Consider the following 21,717-nt stretch of genomic DNA (forward strand, 5'->3'; position numbering starts at 1 on the left):
TCCACGTGCAACGCATCACTGCACAGGGAGCAGTTTGGATCCTACGCTTGTCCTGAGCAACTCTGGCAGATAGCATTACAGACCCTTCATGTCTTCCCCAAACACACAGAGAAAAATTCCCTTGCAAGTTAATTAATTAACAAATTAATCAGTAGCTCCCTGTGTGATGAAGTGGGAATTTACTTAATGTTTTGTTGGAATACTGTGTGTGCCTCGGTTTCCCCTATATGTTGCACAAGTATCTAGGTGGTGGGACGAGGGTGGGTGATCGTGCAGAGACCCTAGAGGGCAGATGTGACTGCCGCCTGGCACCCTGGGCCCAGACAATGGACAGACATTCTGTGTCCTGGCAACTGATAGCCAGGCCCCACCCTCTGCAAGAAGGCCTGGAAACAGATCAAAAGATGGAGGAGGAGCAACTGGACGTGACTGAGGGTGGGCTGCGGGAAGCGAGTCAGTCTCCTGGTTTGGGACATGGGGGGAGAGCCCCAGGCTCTAGGTTTCCCCAAAATGGACTTTGCTGAATCTTCCTACTTTCTGTGCTAAGAAGATCTGTTCTGTGCTGTGTTCCAGATGACTAAGAAACTCTTCTGTTTTATGACACTGGCTGAGAGGCATTGCTGACTGCGAAGTTGGGGGTGCACGGCCCCTGGGGGTGTGTGGAAGGCTTTCCCAGGTACCCTATTCACTGCAGGGAGCTCACAGCATGAAATGAGTGCTGAGACTCCAAGGTCAGACGCAGGAGATGCTGAAGCCAAGGAGTTGTGCCCTCGTGAGTGTGCGCCATGCAGGGTGTCACACTACAAGAGGGTCTTCATTCAGAGCAATCCCAGAGTACCGAGCCTGGGCACCCTGACCCCCTGTTAAATTAAGTTATACCCGGAGTGTAATTTGCACAAAAACTTGTGAGATGTTTTACCTGGTTAACGATCCACTCCTTTTTGGTTAGCTCATCAAATATGTCCCTTGCCTTTTGTAGATCAACACCAACATCATTTGCTTCCAAAGCAGAGCTAAAGTGATTAGGAAAAATATACATCTCATTTTATACAATAAAGGAGGCTGCTGCAATATACCTCAATAGTTACATTTTGGTTTTAGGGTGGTTGTTTTTTTAAAATCTTTTCTGGAAAATGCTCTTTCCCCTTTATCAAGTACTGCTCTTTAAAAGGTTCTTCTTCAGAATTTAGCGCTGTGCAATGTGCCAAACTGACAGCCCTAGAAATTGACTCTCTCTGCTAATCTACAGGACCAAGAGTAGCAATGCAAGCTTTCCCACAATGCCCTGTCAGTATGCCTCAACCAAGCATCACCTGTCGGGGGAAGAGTATTTGTGCCCATTCAATCCTTGGTCTCTCTGCTGAGACTATTAAAAAAAAAAAGGGCCAATTCCAACTGTGACATGGACAAGGGTCCACTGTCTGGGAAATGACCTAAGACTACCTGCTCAGGTCACACCGCCACCAAACAGCCCTCAGACGGTCCCAAGTGTCAGTCACTATTTTAATGAGCTGGATTTGAACCTGTGACTCTGTAGGCTCAATAGCACAATACCAACCTTGTCCCCTAAATCAGCAAAAACTATATCATACACCTGTGGGTTGTTTTTTAATATAAACAAGCTCAGAATCGCTGTAGCTCTGTAAAAAGCCCCGAAGGATTGTTGTTAGCCTTAGAGCTGTAGAACTGCGATGTGAAGTGAAAGAGTACGAGAACACATCTTAGCTCAGCCGGCAGCTTGTTTCTGCAATTCTTATTCGGGTATTTTAAAATTAAAGCTTTAGGAAACTTCAGGTAAATTCCATGGGCTAGATCTGCCTTGCCCAGGGTGGAGGAGCGGGAAGAGGGGAAAGGGAGCATTTTTCAAGCAAACGAGGTGGTCAGGATTCTTAGCGAGCACTTGCGAATGCTGAGGAGGCCAAGCAGTAGACTGGCCAGTCGACAAGCGTGGTCTGCTGGCTAGCGGTACGGTTGGGTCTCTGGCTGCCTAGTGCATATACTGAAGTGTGTAGCATATGCTAGCATGGGTGCTGGGGATTCAGCGTGTTGAATGGCGTTCCTTTGTTAAAGAAGTAGCAGAGTGTATCACAACTACATGATCCCCCTTTGCTACCTGGAATCTTCCTGTCCCGCAGCAACATGACGGTTATTCAAACTTAAAAATGGCTGGCACCGCTCTGCTTTAACTCCCTTGCCACCCCTAAACCCAGCAGGTACATCTTCTGGAAATGGGGATGGGTTTTGTCTTCATAATTTAGTTGACTTACAATTTTAGCTTCTTGTTTAAACTTTGCAAAGAATGGCATTGAAAGTATCACTTACCTGGGTTTTAAAAAACTTGCACTTAAACAAGCAGGAGAAGAAAATATCATGGCTATTTCCCTAAAAAAGGCACAATAATACAAGAAAGTAGGCATTAAACAATTATCCCACCTAGTAGGTCAATGTATTAGTGCTCAGACATTTACAAGACTGAATCTTAAGCAATTACTCTGTTATTTTAGCTATTAAGAGAGCACGTTTGCATGATGAATTTTCTACTGCCAAAAGATGCTTTCTTAAGATATGTCATTTAGAGGAAGATACCGTTTGCTGCAGGATTTTTATTCTCTCTCAGGGCCTGATCTAAAACCCAGTGAAGACAGTCTTTCCATTAACTTCAACCAGTTTTGCATCAGGCCTTTAGAATCTAATCTGACTCCAAATGAAATGAGAGGGTGTCTTTCCAGTCAGTTAAGGATCTGCTTCAATTCCCATTTAGCAGCAAACAGGTCTCTGATGATTCAATGAAAAACAATTAAAGAATTGAGTTCAGAAACAGTGTTTGGTCAGGGCTGGTTGTCATCAAAGGGTGTTCATACAAGGCTGGCTAAATTGTAGGACAGCCATGTTATAGGCTAGGTATGGGCCTAGTAGTTTCAGTAAAGGCAGTAAAACAGACCCTACTTTTGTTTAAAGTTTATGAATAAGTTTTTAGTACACTGACTATAAAGATGTCTAAAGACAAGTCTTCATATCCCATAATGTAGAAAAGTGGTAGACAGCAACCTTTTAGCCTCCTGGAATTCATCAGTGCCAACTGTCACTGCCATCCATTTATCTATCAATGTCCTGTCGAGCCTGCTAATCTTCTGCACGGTATCTGCGGGAGAGATCCCACGTGCATGCTCAAGATCCTTAAATAAAACCAAAAAGCAAAGATACAACAATAAAAGATTAAGTTTAGTAAATGCATACGGTTGTATATAAAATTATAACCACCACTGCAAATAAGCTTTTTACAAAGCAATTGATCAAATCTGCTCCCACTTTTGCTGAAAACCGAAGACCCTGCATTTGCATTAGGCAGGTAAATGCAACAGGCTACGTGGAGAAACTACCAGTTCGCTAATCTTGTACTACTCTTCCTGACATTAAAGTAGATTTATTTTATGTGGAAGGCTATAAAGTAAAAAGGCAAAACAAGATGAGAGTACTACCACGATAAACCTGATTCTTCCCAAATTGAAAAGAAAAATTTCTTTTTATTTACATTTTGGAACATAGTGGGAGGACAAACAATAAATATGTGCAATTCTCTTGGCTTGGATTCTGAAGCAGAAGAAGGAGATCATCCTTACTAACCCTTAGAGATGGGACCAAACTGTACCTAGGATCCCTCACAACTTAATTTTAGCTCCTGAAGGTCACCAATTTTCCTCTTCACAGTATCCCTTATCATCTATCCAACAGTTAGTAAAATGAAAAAGGACCCAGGTTAAGGTATGTTGTTGTAACAGTCTGAAAGCTCCTGCATTGATTCTCTATGCCAACCAGTTCTTTGAGATAGCAACCAATTCTAAAACCAGGCTCCCATTGCAGTCAATGAGAGTTTTGCTATTGACTTCCATATGAACCAGTCCTAGAATGATCTGGTCACAATTCTAGAGTGGAAGAAGGGTCAATACAGGAAGAGAGCCACTAACTAGGTTTTGGAGATTAAAATTGTTAAATTTGGGGTGGGAAGAGGAGTTAAGGGACCACATAGTTTCCTACCAACCGCTGCGGGTCTCCAGATTTGCTTTGTATTTATGGATTACACTTTCTGGAGATTAAAGTGAGCTGCTTGAGAAATCCTTGAGCTGATGACTGGAGGATCTTCTCTGCTCAACTGGCTCTCCTAGCCTGAACCAGGCAATATAGATACATGAGCTGTGTTCTAACTAACTTCAAACTACTAAATGAAAACTTCCAGTCTCACCTGGACATCCTCCTGCTCCAACAACCATCACTTAGCTCCAATCTATTTCATTCAGCAGACTACCATGAAGGGCTTTGTGGATGACTTATGGTTAATGGAGCATCCATGGAGAACCACTATTCTCCACCAAAGGGTTCAAAGCCATAAATCGTCGCTAGTCTATTGCTATGGTTAATTAATATTTTTACAGAACGCTGAAGATGTAAAGCTCAATATAAGTACCAAATATTATCATCAGCCCATACTGCAGCTCTTCAACCTCAACTTCCTCCTTGTGATATTATGGTCAGAATTATACCCACCACTGTAACTCTGTTCTTTCTACTGTTCTCTGTGTGCTAGGTTAACACTGGGTGATTTAGTCTTGCAACACAAACTTGTTACATATTTTCTTTAAAAACAACATTGTTTCATATACTTGAGTATATTTAAGGAATGGATTTTCCTTTCTTAAAACACTGTGTCAGATCCTCATGCCAAATCAACGAAGTTTCATTGAAATCAATGCAGTGATGATCACTGACAGCAGCTGAGGATCTGGCCCATAAAATTTGATTTTAGAAAAAAGTTACTAAGAGCAAATATGAAAGTTGCAGAATACTTCTCATAAAAAAGTAATAAGAACCTTAATTAAGGCCTCTAATGCCTTCATAGTTTACAGCCAGCAAAACTGAAACTTCACAAGGGAATGAACTTAGGGTCAGGGAGGTGTCTTTTGTGGGCCCCATGTAAATCTGTTCAGATTTGGCTGAGATATAAACTGGAAATTACCGTTTTCCCCTCTGTGTTTTGCTAACTACTGCAGGTTCCTGGCACAAACTGCTGCCGTTGTTATTGCTTCCAAACCTCTCTCATAAACATGACATACACCTCTACCCCGATATAACGTGACCCGATATAACACGAATTCGGATATAACGCGGTAAAGCAGCGCTCCGGGGGGGGCGGGACTGTGCACTCCAGCGGATCAAAGCAAGTTCGATATAACGCGGTTTCACCTATAACATGGTAAGATTTTTTGGCTCCCGAGGACAGCGTTGTATCGGGGTAGAGCTGTATCTGCTTTAAAATGAATAGATCTTAAATTTGCTAACATGCTAGTGACACACTGCTTGCAATTCTGCCCACTATCATTGAAACAAACGAGTTAAATGAAATCTACAAGACAGGATATCACTACCTGGCACTGAAGAGTACTGACGAAGTTGACATACGTTCCAGCAAAAATCATTTTCACTTGGACGCCCGACAGATCTACAAGAACATGAATCGGATCAGCCCCAAATCCTCAATTTCTACGGCTGGTAATTATGCTGCTACTTTGTTTTCTTGGGCCTTAGGCATTGATCCAAAGCCCACTGAAGCCAGTGCAAGTCCTTCTATTGACTTCAATGGGGTTTTGGAGCTGGCCCCAGACCTGCAAGTAGCTAAATGCCCGCAGCTCCCATTAAAGTCAAGAGACTGGAGAGGGCTAGGAAATGCCCAGAAGCTGCTCAGCAGGTTACAGGACTGGACCCTGGGAGATGTTACAGAAAAATACAGGCAAGAGGCACAACAACATTTTACTCCCCCGTATACTTTCATTGTATATTCTCTATTGCTTGGAAATAATTACATGACAGTTATATTCCTGTGATGGCATCATCTGTTTCTTTGTAGCCCACGTTAGTGTTAGATTCATGCCATGAAGCATGAGGGCTTTATATTCCTTCTAAATATAGATATTCTAATACCATCTAATATTACTAGTGATGTTCTTGTTATTTAAGTAAATGTCAAATCCTTTTTTAAATCCAACTAAAGGTCTTGACCTCAGTTATCTCTTGTGGCAATGAGTTCCACAGATTCATTACACATTGTGTAAAAACAAACATATTTCCACTTATAATCAGTACCGTTAGCTGAAATCAGACTGCTGATGTCAAAGTTCTGTGTCTGCTCCCCTGGATTACTGGCTGTTCCATTTTCAATGTGTCTTTGGGGACCACGTCCAAAAGATATAAGCTGCCCAGAAGTAGACATGTAGACCAGGGTGTGATAGCTGCCAAAGAGAAGAGATAACATGTTACAAATCTGTCAGAGAAAACTCTCTGTTCTCCCTTCCAGTCAATAAGTCAGCTGATGATAAACCAGGCTAATAAAGGCACCTGTACAAATTCATTAGGATATCTAGTGGTTGGAGCACAGGACTGGGAATCAGACAAGATGGGCTTTATTCTTCACCACTACAGTCTGTGTGACCTTCAGTAAGTCACAGTCCCACTGTAACTCAGTGTTCCTATCTGAAAAGGAGGATACTACTACTTAGTGACCAAGGCCTATTTGCCTTATTTGACTTCAGCTTGGCCCTTGATTTGCAAACAATTTGAGATCAATGAAGAGCAATACATACACTATACTGTCTTATTTTTATTTCATATTACAGTATGCAACAGACCTCTGAACCCTCTAGAATTTGCTATATAGAGACCATCCACAAAAAAATCCAGACAGCAGAACTACCTCAGGAGTGTCTAATCTGCATATGCAAGTTGTATTATAATTATACGTTAAGAGCCAGCTTTAGTGGAATATTCTGAATGCTTTGCATCCCTCCACTGATGCAAAGGAGCAAGAAATCCAGTTTCACAGGCCAGTTAAAGCTGGGTTTACAGCTGCTTACTGTTAATGAAGGAATGAGTGCAAAGCAGTCAGAGCGTACCACTGAACCTCATCCTAAAACTCTGTTTCTACTGGCTGCTGCAAATACCTACTGTATCTGTGTTCTCACAGAACTGGAGGGTAACTTCTTCACTAATTGACCCTTTGATTGTAACTGTGCAAATTTAGCTTTATATTGAAGCAGTTATTTGCTTTTAATAGGCACACACCTGGTTAAAAAAAAAAATACCCAAAATTGTCTACCTTCCTTTAGAAAACAATTTTGTTTTCTCTTGCAAAATATGACTACTGTATTATGAAAAACATGAGCTAGAGTATACACCTTCCACATGCCAAATGGGAAACTGGACCGTCTATCCATTCGACCTTCTCAGGACCAGGCATCTGGGTTGAAGAGCGATGTCCCAGCTGTCCAGCACTGTCATCTCCAAATGTGAACACACTGCCATCCTGTTGAAACAAAAGCAAATTTAGTTTGCCATGGTTATGGGACTTTCACCTCCTAATTTATTTTAACCCCTCCAACAAAAAAGAAGAAAACCTAAAGACTGCTGAGAGAAGATGATACAATCTAGCCATACACAAGTGAAACCAATGAAGGATCATATTCACGGTGGGCATGTAACTAATCCAGTTTGGGCTGTCAGCATGGTTTGAACCTGGGATTTCTCATACTAAAAGCATGAACCTGCTGCTTGAGGTACAGAGCTAAGTATGGAAGAGATAGCAGATTCATAACCCTCTTGTAAGGAGCAGTCAAAGTAATGGGGGTCTCACACACACACACACACACACCCTCCCCCATCCCCCCAGGGAAAAGCAACCTGCTGAACATAGGGACTGGTTGGTTGGAGAACATTTCTATGTCAGAAGCAGTACAGGGATGTTGCTTTTACTTCATGTGCTTTCCATTTATTTTTGATAATTTTTCAGAAAACAGCTTTTGGTATTAGAAAAAAATATATTCAATTTCTATTGTCATTAGTAGCCTTTGTTTAGATTTAAAGTAAAATTTCCAAAATACCAACGTTTTCCTACAGCACAAAACCTGTTTACATTTGTCATTACATCTTTTTGTACATATTGGAATAATCGTTAATAATTGTTAATTGTTGGGATAGTTGTTAATTTTGGGATAAACAGTAGCTATACGTAGGGTGTTTCCAAAAGCTCTGTTTTGGGAACAAAGCGTCTTGAATTATCCATTGATAATGGAGACTTTCATGGTTATACAGCACTTTGGGCCATATCCTATTTCCTGTCTTCCTCATCTGAGTAGCCCATCATAGGTTTGAGTAAGATGAGCAGGATTTGGCCCAATTCTACACTCACTGAGGTCAATGGCAAAGTTTCCATTGAATATAATGGGCGCAAGACTGGGTCTCATAACCTTAAGCTGCCCTTGTTGTGTTTCATGTAAATGCTCAACAGGGGTTTCCAATGCCAGAGACTGCAGCAATGTCCAACCGGGACATCCTTGAGCAGATAAACATCCCAGAGACCTCAGTGAAAGTTACAAGGCCTAAGGTCTTTGCACAAGATTAGCACTGCCCGGGTCTTCTAATCCCTCCGTCCCCCAAAATCAAACGAAGGCCCTTAAGCCTTGCTGTGCCATCATACCAAGTAAGCGCGCGCACACACACACACACACACACACACACACACACACTTATTTGTAGACTATCATGGCCTGGCTGTCCATCACACAGAAGGATTTGGAGCATACCTGGGTGAGCACTGCAGTGTGCTCATCTCCACAGCTGATATAGACCACGCCAATAGTCTTCAGAGCAGCTACTGCATACGGTTTGAAGACTTGCTCTGTTGGAGAAGCAGAGGTTCCTATAGCATGTGAAATGGCTTCTTTCCTTTCAGAGCACCATCCGCCAGATGTTGGGTTACCCTAACCCTGCTTTTTTAGCATCCTGCCCGCTGAGATTTCATATGATCTGACCATGATTATTTAAAAATATTTAAAAGGGAAGGGGAGTTTAAGGGCAAAATGAGATTATCTGTGCTTTAGATTCCTCGTATTTACATACACACCTACTATAGCATCAACTAGTGCAAGGAATGTAAGTGCTTTGTCTGGTGAGCAGAAGTAGAAACAGAAGAGTTTTTGCTCTAGGCCATTCTGAAGTTGCATTTGAAAGCCATCAACCTGGATGTAGTTTTTGTCTTTGTTTTGGATTTGTAATCTGCAAACAGACCATAGATTTGATTCCTGGTGGGAAATCTTACAGGCTGAGCAAGAAACCCAAAGGATGCTTGAAGATGCTGGCTTAAACATCCAGACTGCCAAACAAAACAACCCACCACCCCCGAACCTCACATTCCATACAGGTTAAATCTGGCCTAACAGATTCTCTGAAAATAGCGAACCATCAAACTTTCCATCCAGACAGAAATTGCATATTGTTAGCTTGGCCAGAATTTTATGAGTATAATACTATTACTCTGCTGTTTTTTATACCATCAGCTTTCAAATGAATTGGTCATTCTTTCTGGTTTCTAAAGATGCTACTGTCTCCACAGCTGCCTAAACCATGGGCCCATTATACAAGCTGTGGAAATGTTATGGTTAGAGCTGGCTGAATAGATTCAATCATCTCATCTTTTCCTGTCCAAACACCTCATTTTCTCCAATTTAATTGCTGTTCACATGATTCACTGAATTTCTGTAAATAGTTCTTACATGGTATCTTGTTTGTAAGGAGACATTGAAAGAGTTCAGTGTCAGAAATTTGAGCTGTTTTGATGGGCTAGGTGGTATGTGTGACAGTCTGTCCCCCTAGGTTCACCCCTTTTAGAGGATTATGGTAAAACTTGTACTAAGTATGCATTGGGAGCGGTCATTTGAAAACACAGGATTTGCTGATCATTATTGTCTTGGTAAAATGTGTATGGCAACCCTGTATGTAAAGATTCCACTGTGTGGTATTACTGAGTCATGCTGCGACCTGTTCTGAGGGGCAGTCACAAACCAGTTCCCCAGAGACAACAGGCTAGCCAAGGGCTCAGCCAAGTGTCAACAAGATCAAATGGACCCTCAGCTGATTAAGTGGCCACTCTTCTGCAGGAGAGAGGGTGTGGGCAAAGAATTTGACAAAGCAGCAGCTTGAGGTTCCTGACACAGACTTTCTGTCTCTTGAACATCAGCTGGAGGTGATTCTTGTGCAAGAGAAATGGCTGGAAGGGAAAGAGCAGACACCCCAAACCATCTCTCCCTTTCTCTCTACCCTCAGCATCAACAACGCTTGAAAAACAAAGGAAGCAGCATTGGAGAGGGATCCTGACTAAAGGATTCAGCCAGTAAGATGGTTGGAACTTCTGGTGAGAGAGACCTTTGCTTTGAATTCACTTAGCTTGTTAAGTATTAGTTACATTTTACCTTTTATTTCTTTGTAACCAATTCTGATTTTTATGCCTTATTACTTAAAATCACTTAAAGTCTTTCTGTAATTAATAAAGTTATTTTATCTAAACCGGTGTGTTTGAGAAACTTCATTTGGGAGAACAGGATTTGTGCATATCATATTCCAGGGGTGGCCAAACTTACTGGCCCTCCGAGCCACGTACAACAATCTTTAGAAGTTCAAGAGCCAGGACACACCTGCCGGGAGCTGAGGGTTCAGCCCCACTCCTGCTGAAGCCCCAAGCCCCGCAGGGCTAAAGCCCCGAGACCCCCCTCCCCGCTGGACAGAAGCCCCTACCCCACCACCCTACTGCAAGGCGAGGTCCTGAGCTTCTCCCCCTCGCCTCAGGTCTGGTAGGTGGAGAACGGGAGGGAGTCTGGGGGGCTTGCGAGCCGCACTTCAATGGTAAAAGAGTCGCATGTGGATCACGAGCCACAGTTTGGCCACCCCTGTTATTCTATTAAATAACGGACTTTATATGAACTTGTATTGTCCAGGAGGGTGCTGGGCAGTACAAAACGCACATTTCAGGGAGGGAAGTCCAGGACTGGGAATTTGCTGGTGTTGCCCTGCAGAGTAGTTCATGAGTGGCTGGCTATCGCACTGATATGGTATAACTGGGAGTAACCTACATGCTGGAGGCTGTGTGTGAGCAAACCAGGAGTGGATGCTCTCACGGCGAAGCAGTGTAAAAGGCACCCCAGGTTGGAGAATTGCGAGGACACAGCTGTCCATCAGTCCAGATTGTACCCTGGGTAATGTCACAGTATGTTTCTGCTCCCTCTTTGGGTAGGTACAACTCTGACAATCAGGTTTCCAGTGTGGATATGAATTCGAAATGTGTTTCCTGCAAACATTCTGCAATTTATTGCTTAAAGTTTGCTGTTTTAGTGATTTCTCCCACCAATAAACTCATTTGATACAATATGCACAGAAGGCAAACACAGTTGGTGCAAATTCATTCAAACATTTACATATCCTTTTCCCCCTCATATTCATCTAGTTCTAGTCATGGTTCATTCTAGCGAACAGTCTAAGTCCATCCCATTATCTCAGGAGAGTCTATATAACGAGAGGAAGTCTGGAATTAAGATGGAGTTTCCTTGAGAAATGAAAGGATCGAGTTACCTCTTGTGTTAGTGAGGTTTAATCCCAGCTGCCTTGCGTTGTTCCTTCCCCACCCATACACAACTCCCGAGAGAGACAGGGCAAAGGTGTGTCCCCCGCCGGCAGCAACCTGAGCCACGGGGATCCCGCTGAGAGATGTGACATGCTGTGGGCTTGGCTGGGAGGGGATTTCTTGTCCCAGGCCCAGCTGGCCATGGGTGTTCTGTCCCCATGAGAAGACTCTGCCATCTTTATTTTTTTTAAAAGAAAAAGAGAAACAAAGTAAAAGAAGACACACCTTCAAGCGACATGTTAACTAACTAGCTCACTGACAGCTGTGAAAAATTATGCCCTTGACGTGAACTTGATGCCACAGAGGAGGGCAGATTTAGCACTCAGTCAAGCCACGTAAGGGTGAATTCTATGCTCACTAACCCACACACTACTCCAATGACTGCGGGGCATCAAGACAACTAAATTTGGCACATACCCATTATTCCTCATGCTTGTGATTTGGCAAATACCTGGAGCTGTGTGACACTGTGCTGACAGAATAATTTTACACAGCTTGTGTTTGTAACAAACTGAAATTAGAATCTGTAATTTCCTAATCCATCCAAAGCTGAGGAGTCAGGTAGTCCTGTATGCTCACAGAAACTGTGTTACGTTTTTCATTTAACAATAAAAAATAATGAATGGAGAATACTTTTCTCAGTGTCCCCTTCTACTAGTAAAATGCCAGTGAACCTGTATGACAAAATAAAATACCACCCTCTTAACATGACATCTTATGCCAAATGCATATATTTAATGTAGTGCTCATGACAAGTGCCAGGTTGACAGCCCTGGAACCGAGTGCCTTCTGGTTAGCCACAGAACAGGCAACAGCAGAGGAAGCTTCTTCTCCACCCATCCAACCATCATGTAAGATGTAAGAATTCATATAGCAGGAATTGTGGTTCCTCACTAGGAGAAGGAAGAAGGGACACGTTCACCTCTATTATTGAAGATGGATCTTGCCTATCAAATGAACAATTCCCAAAAAGAATGTGGGGAAGATTTTTGACATTTTCTTATCTAAATAGCAGTTTTGAGAAGGGTTGCCTTCCCATCACAGACAACACCTGACACAATAGCTAACGCTTTGACCAAAAAACGTTATTAGCAGCCCCTCTGTGAGCATAACTAACCAATGGGTAACTTGGCCCCACCTGGCTTTTTCAGAAATGAGGTACTGGACACTATTTGGGCTGTAGGAAAAACAGAAAAAGATAAATTGACATTTCCCGCATCACACTGATTGCTTTGTTTGCATATTGCATCTCTTTGCCCTCCCTTTTCTCTGTCTCGTCTATTAGACAGTAAATTCTTCAGGGCAAGGACTGCATACTACTCTGTGTTTGCATCGTACCTGACACAATGGGGCTCCATTCTAGGTTGGTCCATGACCACTACCATCAACAAGCATGATTAATAATAATAATTTCTGTTAAAGGAGTAATGGATAACTTAACATCTGACTTGCATATAAATTAACTGCACCAAAGAACAGAATTGCTTGCACTGCACTTGGGACATAATTTAAAAATGAAACGTGTATTACCTTGTGCCAGTGCAACTGAGTGAAAGTGCCCACAGGTGACTTGTATTATTCTGAGAGCAGAGAGACCATCTATTTTCCTGTAGCAGATAACAGGACAGCCAAGTTAACCTGGTTTCTAGATCATATGAAAAACTCAATTATGTTTCAGAAAACAGATGATGTAATACCTAAAATATTAATATTATAAAATATTAAAATATAATATATTTTATAACACTGACTCTGCACAGTCTCGGTTTTACCTTTGCCTGGTCATTAGCCAGTCAGAGTTTTCTGCAATAGGTTGTTTCTCCACTACTTAGGATATACGCACATAAATGTGTCATTTGGACTCTGACTTAATATGTCCTGTGCTTCAGTTGTCTATTATTCACACAGAGGTGAACGTGCACTGTATTTTGACACTATTCAGAATAAATTCTTACGCATCCACTACAATGTAACTTTTTTTGACAGCAAAAATATCCATAAATAAACATTATAGCTGGAGAGCATAGCTACAGCTCAAGTTAAGGCTCCCCAAACATGTCCATGCTAAAAAGGACTTTTGCCTAGAACTTTGTCAAATTTTCACCTGGAGAGGGTGAAACTTTCTGGGTCTGGTTCCTAATGATGAACGTCTTTAGAAAGCTCAGGCAAATATTGTTCTGCTGTTTGTTCTACTACAAAGGCAGGGTGGGAAACAGAAAGCAAACATAAATTTTAATAATGGAGAAAATGTTGTAATGTGTTTGTTTGTTTGTTTTTAAAAGAACTTTGGTGTCTTAGCAGTTGGAACAAAAACTAGAAATCTAGCATGAAGATTGTTTATAGGTCAGATTTTTTGGTAATGAAAATCCATTATGGATTGGATTATGGACCACTTGATGATTATCTGTTCTGTTCATTCCCTCAGTGGCATTGGCCACTGTTGGAAGATAGGATACTGGGCTAGATGGACCTTTGATCTGACCCAGTATGGCCATTCTTATGTCTGAATTTTAAGGGTCTAAAAAGCATGCTATATTTCTTAATTATAAAAGCTTCTTTTCTAAATAGTACTCTCTGAATAAACTCTGTTGGTATTGCCTATGCATGTAAAACAAAGTTCACTGGAGTTTTAGATTGTTCCAAACGTTTTGGAAAACCCTATCTCTTCTACAGACTTGCTTGAGAAGCCATGTTTGATATGCCATAAAGTCATCCAGCCTGGGTCTAGTCCATGTGCTAAATTCCCATTTAAGTCTGTGTGTAGAGTGCTGTTAAGAATGGGCCCAATATTTTTCATTCAATCATTTTCAAATGTGAGTTTTAATAAACTGCTTACAATTTTCCCACCCCCATGCACAACAAGCAGATAGAAAGGGCATGCATGGGAGGGTGGGGTGGGGAATAACTAACTAACTAAAAATATTGTCTTACAAGACTGAGAAACAACATTACGAATGGGCAAAGACATGCTAGAGTTTCATCTGATACAGGATGGGAGCATTTTGTTCCTGAGTTCAGCAAGGCCTTGGAATTTCATATGCCAGCTAAACCATTCCTCACATGACCAAAGAGTCATGGTCTGGTCAAGATGATTCTTTTACAGTGGTGTACAGATGTTAGCAACTATTTTACAACATTCACTGGCTTTTTAGAACTTGATGTGCTGAGGAGTTGTTTGCATCCCTGCTGGTGAGGAGAGGTCTAGTGATCTCCTGCTGGGAAGCAAAGTAGGGGAAGGAAAGAATTAACGTCAGGGAAAGGGCAGGCACCATCCCCCCACAAGGATTCCCCTAGGGAAGTGCAGCTTTAAATTGGTCATGCCCCCATAGGATCATCCCTGAGCCATCATTGCCACATCCCCTTCCTGGTCAGCACCACCCACTTTTCGAGCTTCTCTGTTTGGCTGCTACCCCCTCCCCCCCACCCACCTATGCTGGTGAAGGGGAGGTTCTGGCGGGCTGACTTCTCTGCCACCTGAGGCAAAAGGGGGCATAATCCAAGCCTAAATCTAACTCTGAACATTACAGCAGCTCAGTGAAGGTCCCAGAATAGCTTTGTGTTACATGACGTGCACTGGCTTCTAAATAACAACAAACTGTAAGCTCTAGACTCTAGAGCTTGATCCTGAATTTTCGGTGTACCCTGCAAGAGAGTTGAGACCTGTTCCCATGCTTCTTGTACAGCCTAAACTTTACTCAGGGTTAAAGGGAGCTGAAGTAGCTGACCTGGTCTTAGATGCATCTAACTTTGAGGGAGGAGGAGGAGGAGGGATAAGGGAAGGAGAGTTAAACAACAATTCTCCTTATACAGGAAAGAGAGACAGAAATATACTTGCTATAAAAATAACGAAGGGTTTGTGTTCGTACTGTTTGTGGTTTACATTTCTGTATACCATTCAGTAGTCATGTCACAAACATGTCAGGTGCAAAATGGTTAGAAAAAGGCATATTTGGCAAAGCAACGTAACTTGCATTGATGGGACATTCGCGGTGGGGGATGCAAAACAAATGTCATTTACAAGAACAACTAACAGGATTATGTGAAATAAATACACTTCTGGCTGCACCACTGCCCAAAAATTGCAGGGGGCAAATCCTGCTCTGGCACTGACTTCCACTGGAACACTTATGCCAGAGCTGAATTTAGCCCCATAGTCACAGATGAGTGCATGTACTGAGATTTATAAATAAGCCCTGTAAGTGCACTTGGAAAAAAAAATCTGAAATCCTCAAGCAGTTTTCTCTCCATGCATGCTGAAGCCTACATCACCCCCAATATAGTTAGCAGAAAAATCTCTTCTAAACAAGCTGCAAACAATCCAGATGATGTTGAACCACTGTCTAATCCCTCATTTATGATAAAAGAAATCATACAAAGACAAAGTTAACTTGTGGATGAAATGCTGTGTTTGGGTAAGTAAAGAACATTGCTATGCAAGAGAAACCACGCACAGCATCTTAATACTCTTACACCTGTTTTGAGACAGCTACATGTGAGATTCAATGCCCTGCAAACTTCCCCTAAATCTCAACTTTTATCTATCAGACCTTCCAGTTCCAGTGACCCATGTCAAACTGGGCCAGATTTTGTAGTGGTTTCATGAGGTGCACAAATGGGGACCATGCTGTGAGTCTGAAACATTATGCTTAAATGGCTACTTACTTCGGGATTAAACTTTGTTCCTTAAATTCTCCAGTGCCCAGCTGGCCTTCAGACCCAGCTCCCCAGGAGAAGACCTTTCCTCTGTTGCAAACAGCCAGCGAGTGTTCTTTTCCACAGCTGACATGGACAATAATCTGTGCTTCTAAAGCTTGAATTTGTTCTTTTTGGTGGAGAAAAAATGTTATTCAGAGGTTACAGAAATAAAAGATATACACAAACCATACCTGCCAATAGCAAAGGATTAGTCATATAGCAACACTCAGCTCCTGGGGGAAGAAATTCACATTGATGATTCCTCCCACTAATTAAGAAGTAGCATAAATAGGCTCTAAATCAGTGGTTCCCAAAGTGGGGTTCGCGAACCCCAGGGGGTTCGCAGAACGTTTCAGGGGGTTCGCAAGAAAAATTTCATTAATGGCAGCCAGAGGACTCTGCTGGGACCCAGTTGCAGGGCAGACAGCCCGAGCCCCAGGGAGAGCAGGGCCGGGCAGTTTGAGCGGGCAGCCCGAGCCCTCCCTTGTCAGCCAGGGAGCTGGCAGCCCGAGCCTCGGGGAGAGCGGCAGTTTGAGCCGGCAGCCCGAGCCCACCCCATCAGCGGTGGAGCCAGCAGCCCGAGCCTTGGGGAGAGCGGGCAGTTTGAGCCGGCAGCCCCAGCCCTCCCCTGTCAGCGGGGGAGCCAGCAGCCCCGAACCCCAGCACTCCATGCGGGGTGCAGGTGGCAGCTCGGATCCCTGTCCTTGTCAGGCAGGGGAAGTTTGCATCCAGGGCAGTCAGCAGGGGGCCACGCTGAACGTGGGGGGTGGTCCCAGCTAATCTGCACCTTCCTGGGCGGAAGAAAAGCTGTTTGCGAGCCAAACCAGCCAGAAGCACGTTGTAGCCAGTGTAGGAGTGTTAAGGTGTCTCAGTAATTGTCCTTCTCTCTGGAGGGCTGATTTGCTTCAGTGAGTGAATCTTCTCAGTTTCTAGTTTGTTGGTTGTTTGCAGTCTCTCTCTATTATTTTTATTAGAACTTTTGTACACAAGTTCAATGGATAAGTGGCTGAAAAAGGAAAGTGTAAAGACGCTGGAATCAGCTAGTGTTTCCTCAAGTCCACACTGTGGAAAATCTACGTCTAATGATCATGATGGTCCTGGAAAGTCACTTACAAAGAAAAGAAAATATGACGATGATTATATAAAATATGGCTTTACATGCATTGGTGATCAAGAATGTCCAAAACCACTGTGTGTGATTTGTGGTGATGTTCTAGCAAACAGCAGCCTCAAACCTTCTCTACTTTGGCGCCATTTAGAAACTAGGCATCCTGCACAACTCGACAAGCCTGTTGATTTTTTCAAGCGAAAATTAGCTGAGAAGAAAAGTGACATTACCAGTTTTATATCCAAAGCAAGTACTGATAATGAAAATGCACTTGAAGCGTCATACCGCATGAGCTACCGAATAGCAAAAGCATCAGAAGCCCATACCATAGCAGAGAGCTTGATTGGTCCATGTATAAAAGACGTAGTTCATTGCATGATCAGAGAAAAGGCTGCAAAAAGGATTGACATGGTACCTTTGTCCAATAATACGTTGTCACGAAGAATTAATGACATGTCAAATAACGTAGAGACCACAATTGTACATAGAGTGAAAAATAGTCCATATTATGCTATACAGTTGGATGAATCAACTGATGTAGCTAATCTAGCTATTTTGTTACTGTTTGTACGTTATGTGAATGAAGGTCTGGTTGAAGAAGACTTGTTGTTTTGCCGACCATTGGAAGAACGTACAACTGGAGAAGATATCTTCAATCTGACTAATGCATATTTTCAAGAAAAGGAAATAGATTGGTCTCGTTGCCTAGGCATTGCACTGATGGGGCCACATCAATGACGGGGAAGTATACTGGATTTGTAGCTCGAACAAAAAAGGTTGCATCAAAAGTCTCTTGGACTCATTGCAGCATCCATAGACAAGCCCTTGCAACAAAACGCATGCCAGAGGGACTGAAGGAAGTGCTGGACAATGCAGTGAAAATGGTGAATTTCATAAAATCATGGCCAACAAATTCCAGAATATTTCACGTACTTTGTGAAGAAATGGGTAGTATACACGACTGTGTGTTGACCCATACTGAAGTTAGATGGCTCTCAAGGGGTAAAATCATTGTGCGCTTGTTTGAGGTTAGAACGGAAATCCTAGTTTTTTTTCAACAGCCACCCTTTCCACCTTGCCAGCTGTATGGAAAATAATGTCTGGCTCCAGAGCCTAGCTTATTTAGCAGATATTTTCTCAAGAATTAATGACCTAAATTTATCTCTTCAAGGCCTCAATATAACAGTTTTCAATGTGCAAGAGCGAGTTGAATCCCTGATAAAGAAGTTGCAGTTCTGGGAAAGTTGTTTGGAAAACAATCAAACTGAGTGTTTCAGTAATTTTCATGACTTCCTGGCAGAACATAAACTTCAGTTGGATCAGTGCACTAAAACCAATATAATTGCACACCTAAAAGGACTTTGCACAACTTTCAGGGAATACTTTCCAGCTATGTCAGGCGGTAATGACTGAATTTGCAACCCTTTTGATGATACCACTTTCTCAACACAGATATTAAACACCAAGGAAAAAGAGAAATTGATTGAGATCTCCTGTGATTACGAACTGAAAAGGAGTTTCAGAAATCTATAATTGATCAACTTTTGGCTGAGTTTAAGAAACGAGTACCCCTTTCTGGCAGAAAAAGCTGCTGCAGTTTTGTTACCATTTTCAACAACATACTTATGCGAGAAAGCATTTTCCTCGTATGCACATCTGAAAACCAAATACAGAAACAGACTTGATGCCGAACCAGACCTGAGACTTTATCTTTCTCCAGTGGTTCCAGACTTCCAAGAGCTATGCAGAGCAAAGCAAGTGAATCCATCACACTGAGGAAATTTAAACTTAAATCCCTGGAAATATTCATTTTTAGGAGGGGGTTCACGAGATGTCACAATTTAGTGAAAGGGGTTCATGGGCTGTTGAAGTTTGGGAACCACTGCTCTAAATGGAGTTTCCTTCCTCTACTGGAAAGATCAGAGCTGACACAGGACCATGAGTGTGTTGGTTAATACAGAGGAAAAACAAGGGCGTTCTCAGTTTTCTAACACTTAACACTAATGTGCCTCAGGGGAAAATATTATGGCAGTACCACAAGAATATAAGAGAACTTTTATACTAAGGCAGGGGTGGCCAACCTGAGCCTCAGAAGGAGCCAGAACTTACCAATGTACATTGCCAAAGAGCCACAGCAATACGTCAGCAGCCCCTGTAGTAAGAGGAGGCCCTGAGATATAAACCTTGGTATCAGAGGCCCGGTATGAGGCCTAAGGCCTGAACTAAAGTAATGGTCAAGACTTTGCTAACATAAAGCAAAGTTAAGCTGTGAGCCAGAGGCCGGCTCGGTTCACAGAAGCTGGCAAGAAAAGGGCTGATGTTGCATAAATATATATTCACCTAGCAAAGTTAAAGTATAAACATGGTACCAAAACACACTATACTGGAACATTCCACAGATAATATGGAACAAGCTGACCCATCCCAATGACAAGGGCAAAAGGGTAAAATGATGGATAGAGTTGTTTTGATCGAACTAATCTGTACAAGGTGAGAGGCGGCACCTTGCTACGTAGAGGAGTTGCACCTCAATACATCAGGAGTGATGTGTAACTTGTTTGTTTGTACCTGTGTATAAGAATGTATCCCGGTGGTCCCGGCCGAGGGGTCAGTGGAAAGTCCCGCCACTGACTGAGCCGGGTCCATTGCCCAGAGGCACTTTCTCGTAGTATGCCCTGAATTAGGCTAAGAAACCTACAGGGAACTGCAATTGAGTCCAAGGTTGCAATAAACCTAGTCGACGTGACTTTGCATCTTAGGGTACATCTACACTACAGGGGGGAGTCGATTTAAGATACGCAAATTCAGCTACGTGAATAGCGTAGCTGAATTCGACGTATCGCAGCCGACTTACCCCGTTGTGAGGACGGCGGCAAAATCGACTTCTGCGGCTTTCTGTCGGCGGCGCTTACTACCACCTCCGCTGGTGGAGTAAGAGCGCCGATTCGGGGATCGATTGTCGCGTCCCGACGGGACCCGATAAATCGATCCCCGAGAGGTCGATTTCTACCCGCCGATTCAGGCAGGTAGTATAGACCTAGCCTTACTAGACTCTGTGGTTATTGGGGGTTCTCTTCGGGTCTGCTGGGTCAGCTATCTGCGCAGAGCTGGGGCAGCACACAGCGGGAACACACGCACGCAGCCGAGTGATATCAACATAGGAGAAGGCAGAGCGCTACACCGGTAGCATCTGACAACAGCAGATAATCCTAACGGATGGAAGGCAACTAGCCAGCAGCATCCTACCGGGACTGTGTTGAAGTTGGTGTGTGAAACTGAAGGACAGCAACAAAGGGAAAGCAAAGTCTTGACCATTACTTCAGTTCAGGCCTTAGGCCTCATACCGGGCCTCTGATACCAAGGTTTATATCTCAGGGCCTCCCCTTACTACATTCCCCCACATTTTGTCTTTTTATGGGGAGGATGTTTACCCATCCTCCCGGAAATCATACAGTGTCATGCTCTCTTATTTGTCAGTGTTTGATTTTGCAAAGGGACATTTCTGTTTAGCCAAAGTGAGCAGAGATGCCTCGTACTTGTGTGAACAGTGCAGATAACTTCTGCTATGTTTGTGGTGAAGTGACTTTTGCATCACAAAAGCGCAGTATAACCACTATGGTTAAGAAAGCCTATCACCTTTATTTTGGCTGCAAAATTGGAGATCAAGACAAGAGGTGGGCCCCACACATGTGCTGCAACACTTGTGCAACAAATCTTGACCAGTGGTTGAAAAGGAAAAGGAAATCTATGCCTTTTGTAGTGCCAATGATTTGGAGAGAGCCAACAGATCATACCAGCAATTGTTACTTCTGCATGGTGCCTCTAGTTGGGAAAGGTGTGTCAAAGAAGAAAAAGTGGACTGTGCATTATCCAAAAATTCCATCAGCTATACACCCAGTACCCCACGGAGAAGGACTGCCAGTTCCTGATGCACCAGAATCATTCTCACTTGAGTCAGACGAGGAAGAGGAAGAGGATGAAACTTCTGGTCCTGAACCATCAATGTCACAGAACCCACATTTTCTCCCATCCTCCTCCTCTGAACCACACCCTATAACACAAGGTGAACTGAATGATCTTGTCAGGGATTTGGAACTACCCAAGAGTAAGGCAGAGCTTTGGGCTCCAGACTACAGCAGTGGAATCTCCTGGCAGGTGATGTTAGGGTTTCCATGTTCTGTGACCGTCAAAAGGATCTTGTCCCATTCTTCTTCATGGAAGGTGATCTTGTAGCCTGCAACAACATCGATGGTGTGATGGCAGCCCTCAACATCCTTCACGATCCAGATGAGTGGAGACTGTTCATTGATTCATCGAAGCCGAGTCTTAAAGCTGTTTTACTGCATAATGGCAATGTTTTGCCATCAATTCCAGTTGGTCATGCAGTCCATATGAAGGAAACCTATGACAACATGAA

At 43.0% G+C, this 21,717-nt stretch overlaps 1 protein-coding gene across 11 annotated transcripts in view; it reads right to left on the minus strand.

The window, feature by feature from the left end:
* LOC135983881 (probable E3 ubiquitin-protein ligase HERC6) overlaps positions 1-21,717 on the minus strand; it is a 77,688-nt gene that overhangs the window by 15,025 nt on the left and 40,946 nt on the right. For 4 of the 11 annotated variants that reach the window (XM_065597516.1, XM_065597514.1, XM_065597512.1 and 1 more), the window contains exons 2-11: positions 16,160-16,319; positions 13,028-13,104; positions 11,446-11,673; positions 8,628-8,722; positions 7,224-7,351; positions 6,136-6,281; positions 5,421-5,494; positions 3,049-3,176; positions 2,323-2,382; positions 920-1,013 (exon numbers count right to left, since the gene is read on the minus strand). In XM_065597516.1, the coding sequence (XP_065453588.1) occupies positions 920-1,013; positions 2,323-2,382; positions 3,049-3,176; positions 5,421-5,494; positions 6,136-6,281; positions 7,224-7,285 (564 nt within the window). In that variant the 5' untranslated portion in view covers positions 7,286-7,351; positions 8,628-8,722; positions 11,446-11,673; positions 13,028-13,104; positions 16,160-16,319. Of the gene's footprint in view, positions 1-919; positions 1,014-2,322; positions 2,383-3,048; positions 3,177-5,420; positions 5,495-6,135; positions 6,282-7,223; positions 7,352-8,627; positions 8,723-8,947; positions 9,229-11,445; positions 11,674-12,614; positions 12,814-13,027; positions 13,143-13,601; positions 13,690-16,159; positions 16,320-21,717 lie in introns of those variants that run through there. The other 7 variants (XM_065597518.1, XM_065597517.1, XM_065597519.1 and 4 more) reach the window with 6 other exon arrangements.

Source organism: Chrysemys picta, chromosome 5, assembly GCF_011386835.1.
Source record: "Chrysemys picta bellii isolate R12L10 chromosome 5, ASM1138683v2, whole genome shotgun sequence".
Lineage (NCBI taxonomy): Eukaryota > Metazoa > Chordata > Testudines > Emydidae > Chrysemys > Chrysemys picta.